Raw genomic sequence first — 14,411 nt, 5'->3', positions numbered from 1 at the left:
GTATATTGGAGTTTTGGCTATTGTGCTAGATACATCCACATTGTTCCGTCATTCGCATCACATAAGATTGGCGCGGTTGTGCAAGGCATCACGCACCGCCATCAACCAACTGCCAATTTGTGTGAGGAAAATTTGAAGCGCTGCTTGGGTGGAAGCGCTGGCCCCATCGGATGGAGTAATTCCTCCCCATAGTTTCTCCGTACTCCATCTTATTTTAGGCATCATTGTATACTTGCATATCCCCACAGTGTTTGGCACCTATCACCGCGTGGGTACTCGTCTGGCAGCCTGTTGTTTTAAACCCGCTCATGCCCGGGGGGGTTGCTGGGACTGAAAGGCAGACAGGGTGTGTGGTAATAGCAGCGGTAAGGCTGGAGCCTGCAAACCCATCATAGTTTAGCGCCTGGCTGGGCAGGACGTCAGTTGTCGGGTCAGCTAGCGGATCCCAACCTTCGCTTGCCCCAGCATCCTCCAGCCTTCGAGTCTTCGCTCCTCTGTACGTGGTCATTGGTCTCTGAGCAGCCTGGCTTGACTCACGGAGCGTTTACTATTTATCCGCCCACGACTCCATCTCACTCAGATGATTGTTTCCTCTTTTCGCCATTTGAATTTGCATTTCCTCCCTAAGAGTCCCTGGATGTTCCAAGGTCAATGAGACGGGCATAGATTCACGCTATGCTGGGCCGATATTAGATGGATTTCTGGTTCCTATTATGCATCAACGTCATCATTTGAAGCAGTACAAATTTAAAAGTGAATATTAACTGGCATATTGACAAAGGGCACATCCCCTCAGGCGGATAAATCTGTCATTTCTGATTCTTTGTAAAGGATTCTGCCCGTTCATCCAGCTCCAAATCAACATTTAGTCTTTCACCACGCCGTCTGAATCCTGATCTTGCACTTCTTAACTGCTTTTGATTTGACTAAAGGGCATTCTTCACTGTCTAATTTTTCCATTGCATGACTGATTATGATGTGTTGTTGTTGTTGCTGTCTGACCGCGTCTCCCCACATTTGTGTCTGATAGCCAACTTGCATTCCGAGGGGCACACAGCTCCCAACTTCTTGTCATAACCCACCGTCCTCTCGACAAAACTCTCAACAAAATGGCCAACCAGGCTATCCTTCGAATTGGCCGGGTATTCTCCCTTCTCTTTATCAGTTTTGCTGCTTTGTTGTTCATGTTTTGTGTTTGCTGACTGACTGGGCTTTGGAACACAGGAAATCAGCCAGTTGCAACAAGGAACAGATCTATGTAAGTGGCACTTTATATCTGTGTAGCAGGTTTAGACGCGTTAACATCGTTTGTATAGCATTGGCTGTGGCTTGTCAGGAAGAAGACATTCGCAATGTCAGAGCCATGATAATCGGACCCGCTGAGACTCCATATGAGTTTGGCTTTTTTGAGGTATGATGAAACTTCCCCATGCTTTCCCGTGCCAAAACTAACATTTGGACGCAGTTCTCCATTAGATTTCCAAAAGGTACATAGCCAATTTTGCTAGTATCGTTAGTAGCTCTGTTGCTCATATCATGCGCTTCACGCAGATTACCCCGCAAGCCCTCCCAAGGTTGAGTCAGTCACTACCAATGGGGGCAGATGTAGGTTCAATCCTAATATTTATGCTTGTGGAAAAGTCTGCTTGTAAGTCTTCATGCTCGTCTTACTTCTATCCAGCAATATTGGTGCTAACATTAACTCGTCATAGATCTATTTTGGGGTAAAAACTCTCCGATTACACCAATTTAGTGAAAATAATAATCAATACTAACTACAATTATTAGTACTTGGCGTGGCGAGAGTGGAGAGCAATGGTCTTCAGCCCAAGGGCTGGAATCCATTTTGATTTCCATCCAGAGCCTGCTGTCGTCCAACCCGTACGAGAACGAACCCGGTTATGAGGACGCCAGGGCGGAGAGTGATTTAAGGGCAATGGATAAATATATTGAAAAGGTAACTTTTGGAGTCCCTAGAGATGAACACTTCCTTTGGATCACTCATGTCTATAGATTCATCATGAATCCCTGCGTGTCTCTGTGGTTCAGCGTCTGGAGGACGCACTAGGAATACAGCCAGATGGTACTGTTATCTCGCCATCCGGCAATTTGTCGGACGATCCAGATGAAGATGAAGACGAAAAACCACCATTTGAGCCGTTTCACGATCTTTGCAAGAGACGCGTGCTTTGGTATTACGAATCATACATTAACATAATAAAAGAACAAGAAACCAAAAACTCCGTCGGGACGCGCTTTGAACGAATGCCTTTTGAGGGTGGTGGTAATACGATGGATGGGCGCTTCAACTATCCCGACCTTAAACAGCGCCTTGTTCGCATCAAAGATTGCATTATTCAGGAAACTGATGGTTGGGCGGCTGAAGGAATGAAAGCGAAATCCAACGATGCCAGGATATCCGTGAGTTTGCAACGACAATACGAGCAGATCACGGAAGACCTGAAAGCCAAAAATAATTTCACCGTCGATATCAGCCTTGAGGATGGCAACCCGTTTGTCTGGCAATTGACCTACTTTGGGCGGCCAATGACGCATCTTGATGGGGGTATTTTCCGTATCAAGATTTGCCTCAGCCCACATTTCCCAGAGGCCCAGCCTCGTGTCTTTGTGCAGACGTCTCTGTTCCATCATCGGGTCTCGAAAGATGGTGTCCTTTGTTACTTTTGCAGAAAGACAGAAGATATGAAATCCCATGTGGAGGCCATCGTGGCAGCTTTGGAGGATGAATCACCGCGATATGACCCGCGTGCGACAGTCAATCCAGAAGCTTCGAACTTATTCTGGGGCTCTCCGGACCAAAAGAAGCAATATACTCGTTTGCTTAGACGCTCGGTTCAGCGTAGTATTGAGTAAGTGAAAACCCAGCGGTGCCCAAAGAAAAGCAACGCAATGGGATTTTGCCCACCAGAGTGGCTGACCTTAACTGCTTTGCAGGGAATAATGCTAGATAATGAAATACGACAATTGCACCCATTGCTCATGATGTCCGTGATCTTGATACAGTTTTTGCTAAGATATTTTTTCTTTTCTATGGGCATTGCGATACCTGAACACGTTAGCCCGTTTCGTTTTCTTTCAACAACTACAAATTCGGACTACTTACTGCAAACAAATCACGTAGACCTCATTTGTTTACTAATGTATCCAATGGGTCTAAATCAAGAAGTTTATATCACCTTTAACCAGGCTGTTCGCTTTCGCTGGTTGTGCTGTGAGAGATAGTAGCAGATTCTCCTTAATTTATGCTGTCTCTCTACTTTTTATATCAACACTGGGTTTTCGATTACTTTGCTCTTCTTTGGTTGACATACCAACTGATATTTAATGCTTGAGAATCAAAACAGGGCTTGAGATGTGTTGACTAATTACTTCTAACCCGTTTCACCCTTAGGCCTACCCAACAATAAGCCCAAACTTACCTTTTCCTTCCATCATTTGGAATTCCCAGTCAATACCTTTAACTTCCTTTCTTGTAACAACATTCACCATTAAGCCTTCTGCTGGAATTGAAATTGCTAAAGCCATGCTCCTGTGGTTGATGCGCGGGGAAACCCAGTCTCCAGCAACGGGCGAGATATCAAATTTCATCACGAGCAAGGAAACGAGGGCAAGGATTTGCGCAGTGGCGAAGTGCCTACCAGGGCATGTCCATGGGGACGCCCCGAAGGTCATGAACCCGTTCCACTTTCGATCGCGTTTCCTATCGCCACCTGCGCCAGGAGAGGCTCTGGTATCAAGGAAGCGCCTGGGGTTGTAAAGGTGCGCATCAGGGCCCCATATATTTGGATCCACATTTAGCACGTTCGCAGGCGTTTGTACGATGCTGTTGGCTTTGAGGAGGTATGTATCGTTCAGCTTTGTGTCCTTGGAAACAAACCTCACTGAGGCAGTGTTGGCACGCAAGCGGAGTGTTTCTTGCCATGTTGCGACAAGGAGGGGGCATTTATCGCGGATGTTATTCATGTTAAGGGTGCACATTTGTTTTGGTTTGCCCATCGAATCATCGCATGGCTTGAACTGAAGGGCATTTTGGACAATTTCCTTGCGGATCTCTTCGAGCAAGTCTAGTCGAGAGAAAATGTCGAAGAGCACCCAAAAGGTCGACGGAGCAGAATTGCTCAGAAGCGGCAGGACCATTAAAGTTTCGAGCCTGGCGATGTCTTCAAGCGTCGCGCCGGCTTTCCTTTCTACTTCTAATCTTCGTTGCACAAACGACGAGGCGTTGATATAGCCACATTTTTCGAAGTATTCAAGGAGCCGTTTCACGAGTTTCTCCCGCGCCTGATATGCTTCACGGGCGATGAATCTTTGGGCAAAATTCAGTGTTAACTTTCCCAGACCAGAATCAAATTCCCTGAATTTTACGATTAATATCGCTCGTTCACTTCTTGCTCGGTTTTCGGAAACCTTACCATATTGCAGCTTCAGCCTCTCGATTTCTATATGGATTCATAGGTCCGTATATAGAGTCGGTTGTGGCCATGGTGAGGACATGCCTGCACCAGGTAAGGAGATCCACCTCCGTGGATCTCAAGTCATCTACGCTCTTTTTGATCGCTGCTACGGATGCACGGGTGATTCCTACCATTGCCTCTCCAAGCAGAACAGAATGAACAGCATCTTTCATTTGTTTGTCAAAACTGGATCTCCCCTTTTCAGAACTCGACGATACTATAGGCCCATTGCCCTTAATTCCAGCAGCCCGTCTTATAGCGAGCGCCGCAAATGGCTCGAATGATATATATTTGGCGTGACGTTGGGCCGCCGCTAGGAGACCGGGAGAATATATGAGGTAAATCTTCTGCCTGAAGATGTTGATTGTGATAGCAGGTAGCTGGCTCTGCGCGCTGAATACGAGAGATCGCTCCGATTAGCCGACGTCGCTCTTTTTTAGATGCATGAGTTTACCTAAGGCGGACATAATATCGGTTTCCATATCGTGCTAAACCGATGAGGTGCCCGATGAAGGGAATCCTGGAAGAAACCAGTGGCGGTTCTTCAGGCGCATGGCCTGGGGCTATGAGGAAGCGTAGGAGGATGGACAAAACAAGAAGAACTAAGAGATGGAGATAAAATTGCTCCATTGAAATATTGTATATGTGGTGGGCAATGGGTGGGGGATTGACCCATTCTACCGGAAGCCGTGGGAGCGGCCACGCACACACTTATACTCAGCCATTCCTTTGATCCAGACAGAAAGGGAAAATATAATGTGAAGGTTGTACAGGTTACCTCCACAGAAATTATACCCAAATAAGTCCATCAGTATTAAGGGGCATCTTAGCCTTGTGCAGCAAAAGAATTCGTAAATCCTAGAATGGCCTGCAGTCTAGATGGATATATGTCCATCTGACCAGACCTTTGAAAGGCATATCAGTTTCTGCAAAGCAGACACACCTACAGAGTACACCAACTGATAGAGTTTATCTTGATAACCTATCACATTGCCTGTGATCATCAATCATTGTGATGTGCCAGATCTATCTGACCAACTGAAGACAGCAAACAACTTTTTTTGGAGCTTCTGCGTCGTTTAATAACTTAAACAAAGGAACACGAGGTTCATAATTGCACTTAGACAGGGGGGTCCATGACAGTTAAATCCACAATTGAGCATTCCAAATGTGCTGGATATACATTTTCAGGTGAGGGACGATTGTAACTCCACAACCAATGGGAACAATGTTGATACAGTTCCAGAAGCATGGTTGTTACCTTGCGGCTCTCTAACTCTTGGTTGTCACTGGTATATGCATGGAGTAGTCCTAGATTGGCTCAATATATCAGAATGATACAGTGAAGGATGAACTGCCAAGTTAAACATCAATACATTGTATGGCAGCTGGAAATTGAGCAATGAATGCATCATATAGTGCTAGCAGTCTCAAAGAAACAAGGCTAGCTGAGGGGATTGGCAAGGTGCCCAATCCGTAGACATCAGCCATGGAGGCCCGGAGCATGGCTAACTCTCAAAAGAAGCTGCTGTTGAGAAGGTAGTGCTGCAGTAACCCGCGGCTCCATAGCGAGCAGCAATGCTCCGAACAATACAATGAACATTAGCAGCATTGAGGCGGGAAGATGATATGGGTCTTGGAGCATGGTGGAATGCCTACCCCAGAGTCGGGAAGGACTGATGAGACTATTGTCTTCCAACTAGCTCAGGATCCTCAAGCTACTCAGCAAATGAGCAGCAGAGGTCGTCACGCGCAGGAGAGAGGGAGCTAATACTTATCAATATGTCTTTCCACTTCCTTTACTATGGAGGATATCGCGAGCCTGTTGAAGGCACTGAGCATATTCTTCCAGCTTTGAATCTACTACTGAAGGCATTCGCGGTGACCAAAGTGGAGATACAGCTGCAGAGAGCGACTCTTTAGGCACTGTATCATAAAAGGGCCCCAAATGATTCCTGAAAAGATTGGGCAACCCCTCATTGCTAAGCATTACTGACTTGTCTGACTCCTCTATGGGGGTATCATGAGTGGAGGGAGTTTCAACAAGAGCCATTCTTGTTCTTGCTCTGTTCGCAATGCTCTGTACGGAGTGGGATTGGGGCTATCATTGCTTTTTGTTCTTGCGAGGCCGACTGTAGTTAAGTCATAGCCAATGTTATTAGGCCCCTATACTCTATACTCTCTAGGGTGGAAAGCCTTCATTCTAACCATAGATAGTAGTGTACATCCTTGTAGTAGGACCAATGGATACTAACGGATGTCATGATCGCAGAAGTGGAACTAGAAGCTGGGGTGGGCAATTTTAGGATTAATGGATGGTCAGGCGAACTTTGGGACAGTGGAACAACCTCAAGGTTTCCGTCCTCCACAAACCTACAATGGTTCCCCTAAACCGACAAAAATGTCATAATAAGATAAGATAATTTCATCTTATCCAACTAGGGAACCGAGACAAAAAAGAAGAAGAAAAGAACAGACTGAGAAACGGCCAGCAGCATCATTTATACTCTTGCAATCGCTGGGGAATAGTCCTCTTTTCCAAAAGCTCGAGCTCCGTTCCCCACTGGAACGATGGCACCCGAACGTAAGATCGAGCTGGGCTCCGTCCTCGTTGTCGGCGGTTGCGGTTTTCTAGGCACGCATATTGTCGACCACCTCCTGAACTTCCCTTCTGAAGATTCTGGCTCCACGTCTCGCATCACCGGTGCCAACGGCGAGCCCGATAAACGGTTCTCATACCCCCAGCTCCGAGGCCGGTACCCGATCTACAAGAACACGAAGGTCTCTGTTGCTGACCTGCGCACGACCAACAATCGGCTCCCCGGCGCGGACTATTATGATGCTGATGTGCTATCCATCGAATCCCTACTCGAAGTGTTCCGCGCCGTTAAGCCCGATGTTGTGATTGACACTGTATCGCTTATGCTGGAAGGGAATAAGGAGTTGATCTACAATGTGAATGTGAATGGAACGAGGAACCTGTTAGAAGTTGCTGGAGGGATGAGAGGAGACTGGGGTGGGAAGTGTAAAGCTTTCGTGTATACCAGCTCTTCGTCTGTGGTGCACGATACGACGAGCGACTTGATACACGTTGATGAACGATGGCCGAAGATTACAGGCAAGCTGCAGCAAGAGTACTATACAGAGACCAAGGTTGGTAATGCCCAATATAATCCATGCAGTGGCTGCCTTCAGTCTCGTGTCTCCGGTGGATAATGTTGATTGACCTTTTACCTAGGCGATCGCCGAAGATATGGTTCTAGATTTCAACGGCACCTCGCCCTCTGGCATGCTTACGGTTGCCATCCGCCCGGCAGGCATTTATGGCGAGCGTGACACCACGCTTACCTTCAAGATGGTCGAACACGCCGCCAAGTCATCCCAGCGGATCCTCAACTTCCAACTCGGCGACAACAACAACCTCTTCGATTTCACATACGTCGGCAACATCGCCTACTCCCACATGCTAGCAGCCGAGCTTCTCCTCGAGACCAAGAAGCGCACTGAAGCTGGCGCAGCCGCACCCCTCGATTACGAGCGGGTTGACGGTGAAGCCTTCAATATCACGAATGACAGCCCAGTGTACTTCTGGGATATGGCACGGACAATCTGGGCACTGATGGACCGCTATGTCGAGCCTCACCAGGTATTTGAGTTATCGGAGAGTACGTTGACCGTGGTCGGGGGTATACTTGAGACGGTGTTTGGCTTGTTTGGGAAGAAACCGCGCCTGACAAGACGAGAGGTCAGATATTCGTGCATGTCGAGATACTACTCGTGCAACAAGGCCAAAGTGCGGCTGGGCTACCGGCCGATTGTTCCTCTCGATGAGGGCGTGGCGCGGGCAGTTGGTTATCTTTTGGAGAAAGATAGTAATCTACGAGCGAAAAAGGAGTTATAGGGATTTGGTCGGCATGTACTTCGTACACATAATGTACCGTGTAATGAGTCCTTTTTCTTTCTCCTTTCTTCTTTTCTTCTCTTGTTTTCTTGTTTTTATATACTTTTCTTTTCGATCATCCGGCAAGCTGGCGGCCAAAACGGGCCAGTTCTGGAGCCGCTTTCGGCCCTCAGCTCGCCAAAACTTTTCTCCATGCACTCTCTCAAGTACCATCCATGCACCATCCACGCACCACACCTCGCACCACACCTCACTGCATCACAAACCTGACTACCCTCATCAATTACTTGAAGACTCCACCAGTCACTCTGCTTCACCCTGCTTCATTCTGAGCACTCTCTCAATATTGTACTTCTGCAAGCTGGAAATGGGGTTGCATCTCTTTCTGCCTACCTGGCCACAGCCATGGCCATGATCTGCTGTGGCCTGTACGCTCACCCAGTGGCTACATCATGATACACCCTGGCTTGTAAGCAAAATGTGAGCAAAGGGGCAACAAAAATGGTGCCTTTTTGCTTACCTGTCAGGCCGTCTCTTTTCTTCTCTCACTGGGATATTTTATTCTGTCCTCACTGTTTCTTTGGGTGATCACTACCAGCTATACCTGGCCAGGCCTTTGATGCTCACTCTGTGATTGATCTTTCTCTCTCTCTTCCATGCTGTCTCTATTTTTCTCAAGACAGCTGATAGAATGGCTATCTCTGAAGTGAAGAATGACTCTCTTGCTTTGATTAGTGGTGTAAATAGTGGTTTAGATGATGAATGCTTCTCAGATAATGGAGGTAATGAAACAGATTGTATCTCTGTCTATAATGATAATGTAGGCAAAAATGGCCTAACTGATGTGCTGAATGACAAGGATTCCTGGTAGAGTGGTATCTGGTTCCGGGATTTCCTGTCTGGTCTCAGATTCCCATCTCAATTCCTGTCCTGAGGACAGGATTGGGTTGAAGCTTAGCTCAACGGGATAGGATCAGATTGTTTAACAGCATATTGAGATAGTTTCATGGAAGCTGGGATTGAGATGGGATTGAAACTGAGATCAAAATCTAGCTAGTAGAACAGGCCCAGGACCTGGCATGACAAAATAAAATAAAACCAGAATTTCAATATTATATATAGAATGGTGTAAGGGGTCAAACCCTCTATTCTTCTCAGGCCGAGCCCTTGATGCCATGCTGTGCTAAGAATCTTGGGCCAAGCTCTCTGATGGCCATTCCCTCTTTTTGGCCTTGTTCCTATTTCCCTTTTTGGCCTAGCACCATGCACAAATGTTGTGGATATCATACACATGCTTGCCTCTCCTTCTTCTTCTTTCTTCCTTCAAGTGATACATTTGATGTACCAATACATATCCTATTCTAGTAAGAAACCGAGCCAAGATCTGCCTGGCCTGCAAGGATAGATACCCTAGGTTAGAACTGCTCGATTTATGTCACCTTCTCGACTACGGAGTACGTGTCTTGTAGATCATCAGAAACGCTGGATCTGCTGCAGCCCATTCAGCAAATTTTGTCTATATGAGAGAATAGATACGTAGCACAGTGCCATGGCTTGGCGAGCTGGAAGAATACTTCATGGGCGGCTACACAGCTTTCAACTCGAGAAACCGCTGACCAAATCCTCCACGGTCTTCAAAGCCCGTGTTTTGCCCAAATCAACTGGTTCAACTCCAAAATGGTACGCAAGGACTAGTTGAATCTACTTGTCTGATGCTGATTGTTAAGCAGGGCTGTGATCAAAACCGCCTATGAGAGGTATAAGCTGGCAGATTTGAAGCGGGAATACCGGGTCTACTCCATAGAGAGTATCCGCAAGTCCAAACACATCCGCGCATTACTAGACACCATCGACGATTTTGACTCCACACCAAACTTAGCCGACCCAACGCCTGGAGCCAAACCATGGATGGCCTTCGAATGGATGGACCATAGCTTGGTGGACTTCGATCCCAAATATTTCAAACAGCATCCTAGGATCCTGCAGGTAGCTTCAAAGAGCGTTTTGAAGGCTCTCGCAACTTACAAGGAGCTGAACCTGATTCATACAGGTAGGCTCGGTGACAATGTTGACCGAAGTTGGCCTGTGCATTAAACATTAACTAGATCTCAAACATGAGAATATTCTTATCTCGAACATCGACTCAGAAGAGCCTACGGTAAAGTTGGCAGATCTCGGAGCAAGTTCCTATTGTCCCTTTGGTACCACCAACGCCAAACAACGCCGCTAACTCAAGTAGCAATACCGGACGGCTTCAACGATGAAAGGATACAACCCATAGCCTGTCGAGCACCAGAGGTATGGAGAGGCAAGGGCTGCTTTCATGCCTCGGATGTGTGGTCTCTAGGTGTTACTGTTAGTCGCCCCTCCCACCCCTTCCTAGGTAGCCTGACGTTTCCGGCCGTACTAACAGAACGCTCAAAAGTTAACGGATTGCTTATCCCCTGCTTCCATCTTCGGCATACACGATGACCCTCTAGGAATAGGTGAACATTGGGCCGTCGCGAAGCTCTTCCGCCTATTCAACAGTTTACCTTCCCCTGTTGATAGATACCGCGAGTCAGAATGGGAGCTGGCCGAAAAGCTAGTTGATCCACAATACGGTTATATGAAAGTCGGTACAATAGACAAGGAAATCAGAAAGTTGGAGTTGCCAGAAATCATGGTTGATTTTATCATGTCCCTACTTGTCGTGGATGATGAGAAGAGGCCAACAGCTCAGGAGGCATTGAAACACCCGTTCATTCATGCCGAGTTTTGATGAGGTTCCTTCCATCATCATTGCTGCCAGACTTGCGCCGGAAAATTGGCGCAGAAGGCAATTGTCTCTGGAACCCGGCATCGGTGACCGGTATTCTCCTTTCGGTCTGGGCGGGACGCTTGCTTTTGAATATCGCGTCATACCCTATCTTTGGACGGAGAATGGAGCGGTTCTACCTTCCATGCTTCGGAATCAGCTTGGCCTATTACGTGGATACCCAGGAATACATCGTGTTTCCCCAACTGTATGTTTTGGCAAGGTCTGTTGGGAATGTAATCGCTATGCTTTATTCAATTCCTCCTCTCTCACTGTAAAATAGGAAAATGACAAGAGAAATATGTATGTACGTACTCCGTACAGTACAATCAAATGAAACGTACACTAATCCTGCAAACACCAAGTCCCCAGTAGATAAAATGCGATATTGTATGCAAAACACTTTCTTCCTAGTGAATATCTCGGCGGTAAAAAGAAACCAATAACAAAAACGCCGTTCATAGAAAACATGGCATCTGCCGTGAATCGAATATTCAAAGGTCGCAAAACATCATACAGGTTGCTCGAAGTTCTGAAGGAGCCTTCAGCCTACAAAGCTGCCATCATACCATCCTCGTTGCTAGCGTTCAGTCGGATCCTCGTGCTCGCTGCTAAGCCCTATTGTAGTCAAGGACGAACGATGGGTCGCACCGAGTTTGAGCGGCGGGTCGATTACGTGGCGATGAGACGGGGATCCATGAACGGGTGAAAAGAGGGGGCGCTGAAACGGGGTTCTCAGCTCCGGGGATCGCCGACGAAGAGGAAGGAGGAGGATGAGGGGAAAAAAGAGGATGAAGTGTGTGCACGACACAGGGAAGATGAGGACGTTTATATAGTCGCGGCGGGCGATGCGAGGTGACATCACGGCGGCCGGCAGCAACACCATCCCCGAACGGGTGGCGCCAAACCGCAACAGGCCGCACCTAACCTGAACGGGGCGGCACTAGACTCCGTTGGACGCGGAGCGCAAAAGCGGCCACGCCGACGCAAATCGAAATTCTCCTTCACAAGTACGGAGTACTTTTGAATGATCTGAAGAGTATTCAACTTTTCTTGCCATTTCATCATTTTCTTTAGTAGTTTGTTTTTCTCACAAAGTTGTTGAATTTTATCTTTTGATGTTAAGATAAACTCTCTCTCTGAGATTATAATGCTAGTTTCAGTTTCATTGACAGTTGAGAGAGATAATGTGGTTTCAGAGTCTGTAATCTTCTCACAAACTGTCAGGAGCTCAGCTAGGCGCTGTAGGAAAAGAATCCCTGTTGCCAACTAGGTAGCTATAATAACAAAATACTAAGACAGGCTCTAGAAAGGGGGTTCAGGGTGAGGGCTTGCTATATACACACAATAAGCTTCTGTGTCAGATAAACATTTATCTCTTTAGCAAATCCTCTGCCTAGGGTTTAGGGCTTCGCCCCAGAACAACCTTCCACCAGTCCACCAGCTCAGTCAGAAGGGTCGCGGTCCTCACACAAACTTGAGTTTGTTCTTCAGATAGATTTTCTGCTGGTGTCCCAGATTCACAAGCTTCAGAGAGTTTGGCTTCTTCATATTAATATTATTGTCAGACATTATTAAAGAAGAGTGGCAAAATGTGAGAATCATACATATGAATCAGCATGATAATAAGTCTCTAGAAGAAGTATATGTAGAAAAGAGTACACAAGATAAAAGATCTGATATTCTGGCAACTATATACTCCGTACTCCGTACAACTTGTAGACAAGATTGCCACTGACTTCCAGCAAGAGATTCATACAGTGACAGTCTTTTATGTGTGCTCACAAGCACATGACTTAGTATCTCACAAGAACATATGCAACTCCCAATAGCTTGTAAGCCAAGGCTCTCAGCCCTTACAGATATTGTTTTGTCCATGTAAGAGGTTCATGGCAAGTTCTTATCCACATAAGGGGTCACAGGCAAATCCTTATTCATGTAAGGGGGTTCGCGGGCGAATCCTTACAAATGGAGTGCACCAGGGAAGTTGGTGTGGGTTGAGGTGCAGGGGTGAACATGAGAAGAACAGATGGATAGAGTTGGGTGAGGAGAGAAGCAAGAGAGAAAGGAAGATGGAGTGTGTGTGTGATGGGAGAAGGACAGATGTCCCTTTTATAGTCGCGGCGAGGCAAGGCACATGGGCCGGCTGGATGTCAGGGTGGTGAGGGCGGCCAGACCATTACCCAAAAGCAGCGGCGCCAAACCTGATCGGGCCACGCTAGACCCAACACAGGCGGCGCTAGGCCGGATGCGGGTGGGGTAGCGAGCCTGAGGCAGCACTCGCCAGATGACTGTTTACTCCACTGTAAATTTTTAGACGACAATATTTAATTATAATGCATAGCCAACTTTTAATATTATGTGGCTCGATACTCCGTACTCCGTACATGAAACCAACCATATGCAGGTGGGCATCAAAATCTGTTGGATGAGTCCGTCGATGTAGAAGCTGTTCTCCATTTGTTCCGATTGGAGTCTGCCAGTACGGGAGTGCAGCGCACTGCAACATCAGAACCCAACACAAAAACCCGAGAAAAACGCAGGTGAATACTCCGGTACTCCGTCACTCCGACAGAATTCCGCGAATGCAATCCCGTCCATCAAAGCACATCGAAGAAAAGCGAGCCAAGACAGGGCGCGGCTGACTAATTTGGCGCCGGACTATCGTGTGGCCGAGCCGTCTACGGGCCAGGGTGGGTCCGCGCCCGTGAAACAACGGAACAGATCGTCTTGGCGGCTTGGCAGCTTAGTCACGCTGGGTCCGGCAAATCACCGTTGCGTCGGCGTCGAAAGGACGGATGAACAGACGCAGCCAATTCCTGCACTGGACATGGATGGATGGATGGATGGGGGAGCACGGAGGGTGTCTGCCTGGAGCCAGTCTTCCGGCCGGTACTGTACTGTTGATGTCGAAGTTAAAAGCAACCTTTTTCAACTCAGGGCAAGCAGAGAGCATCTGACTCATTGACTCTTTGTGTTAGTTTAGTTTTAGGGTGTTGCCTCCCGTTTGGCGTGGAAATGGGTGTGTAGTCCAGAATTTTCGCGAAAGGAGGAAGAAAGGGAGGACAGAGGTAAAACAAATGTTTCGTATTTACTTATGAGTTAAGTTGGTTAGTTTATGTGTTCCCTTTGCCTGCCAGAGGGAACTTTCATCTTCTTGTCCCGGGTTGTGGGCTTATGCTTTTTTTTTTGCTTTCCCTGATGTCAGGCTGGGATGGCGGATGGTGATTTGGTCGAG

General features: G+C 47.2%; 7 protein-coding genes across 7 annotated transcripts; 6 read left to right on the top strand and 1 right to left on the bottom strand.

Moving 5' to 3' along the window:
• Window positions 1–532: 532 nt before the first annotated feature.
• Window positions 533–3,452, top strand: CIMG_02363 (ubiquitin conjugating enzyme). Its single transcript, XM_001248591.2, has 9 exons — window positions 533–1,142; window positions 1,225–1,258; window positions 1,317–1,411; window positions 1,466–1,487; window positions 1,552–1,648; window positions 1,713–1,724; window positions 1,789–1,957; window positions 2,014–2,870; window positions 2,956–3,452. Exons 1-9 carry the CDS (start codon window positions 1,110–1,112, stop codon window positions 2,960–2,962), a joined length of 1,326 nt encoding a protein of 441 aa, XP_001248592.1. The 5' UTR covers window positions 533–1,109; the 3' UTR covers window positions 2,963–3,452.
• On the bottom strand, window positions 3,415–5,105 carry CIMG_02364 (cytochrome P450 oxidoreductase; the record flags this gene model as incomplete). Its single annotated transcript, XM_001248592.2, has 3 exons — window positions 3,415–4,375; window positions 4,434–4,868; window positions 4,930–5,105. The coding sequence occupies 3 exons, from the start codon at window positions 5,103–5,105 to the stop codon at window positions 3,415–3,417; spliced, it is 1,572 nt and encodes a 523-aa protein (XP_001248593.2).
• Window positions 5,106–7,046: 1,941 nt separating this feature from the next.
• Window positions 7,047–8,376, top strand: CIMG_02365 (C-3 sterol dehydrogenase/C-4 decarboxylase; the record flags this gene model as incomplete). The annotated part of the gene is made up of 2 exons (XM_001248593.1): window positions 7,047–7,628; window positions 7,714–8,376. The coding sequence occupies 2 exons, from the start codon at window positions 7,047–7,049 to the stop codon at window positions 8,374–8,376; spliced, it is 1,245 nt and encodes a 414-aa protein (XP_001248594.1).
• A 452-nt stretch (window positions 8,377–8,828) lies between these two features.
• CIMG_12693 (uncharacterized protein) lies at window positions 8,829–9,247 on the top strand (the record flags this gene model as incomplete). Its single annotated transcript, XM_001248594.2, has 2 exons — window positions 8,829–8,845; window positions 9,067–9,247. The coding sequence occupies 2 exons, from the start codon at window positions 8,829–8,831 to the stop codon at window positions 9,245–9,247; spliced, it is 198 nt and encodes a 65-aa protein (XP_001248595.2).
• Window positions 9,248–9,925: 678 nt separating this feature from the next.
• On the top strand, window positions 9,926–11,503 carry CIMG_02367 (CMGC protein kinase; the record flags this gene model as incomplete). The annotated part of the gene is made up of 5 exons (XM_001248595.2): window positions 9,926–10,056; window positions 10,107–10,426; window positions 10,482–10,559; window positions 10,616–10,731; window positions 10,802–11,503. The coding sequence occupies 5 exons, from the start codon at window positions 9,926–9,928 to the stop codon at window positions 11,135–11,137; spliced, it is 981 nt and encodes a 326-aa protein (XP_001248596.2). The 3' UTR covers window positions 11,138–11,503.
• Window positions 11,504–11,642: 139 nt separating this feature from the next.
• On the top strand, window positions 11,643–12,032 carry CIMG_12692 (uncharacterized protein; the record flags this gene model as incomplete). Its single annotated transcript, XM_004445614.1, has 2 exons — window positions 11,643–11,849; window positions 11,913–12,032. The coding sequence occupies 2 exons, from the start codon at window positions 11,643–11,645 to the stop codon at window positions 12,030–12,032; spliced, it is 327 nt and encodes a 108-aa protein (XP_004445671.1).
• A 1,030-nt stretch (window positions 12,033–13,062) lies between these two features.
• On the top strand, window positions 13,063–14,141 carry CIMG_12691 (uncharacterized protein; the record flags this gene model as incomplete). The annotated part of the gene is made up of 3 exons (XM_001248596.2): window positions 13,063–13,216; window positions 13,396–13,427; window positions 13,620–14,141. The coding sequence occupies 3 exons, from the start codon at window positions 13,063–13,065 to the stop codon at window positions 14,139–14,141; spliced, it is 708 nt and encodes a 235-aa protein (XP_001248597.2).
• Window positions 14,142–14,411: the final 270 nt, after the last annotated feature.

The sequence above is a fragment of the Coccidioides immitis genome, assembly GCF_000149335.2.
Source record: "Coccidioides immitis RS genomic scaffold supercont3.1, whole genome shotgun sequence".
In the NCBI taxonomy this organism is placed as follows: domain Eukaryota; kingdom Fungi; phylum Ascomycota; class Eurotiomycetes; order Onygenales; family Onygenaceae; genus Coccidioides; species Coccidioides immitis.
This window is presented reverse-complemented; position numbering and strand designations above follow the sequence as displayed.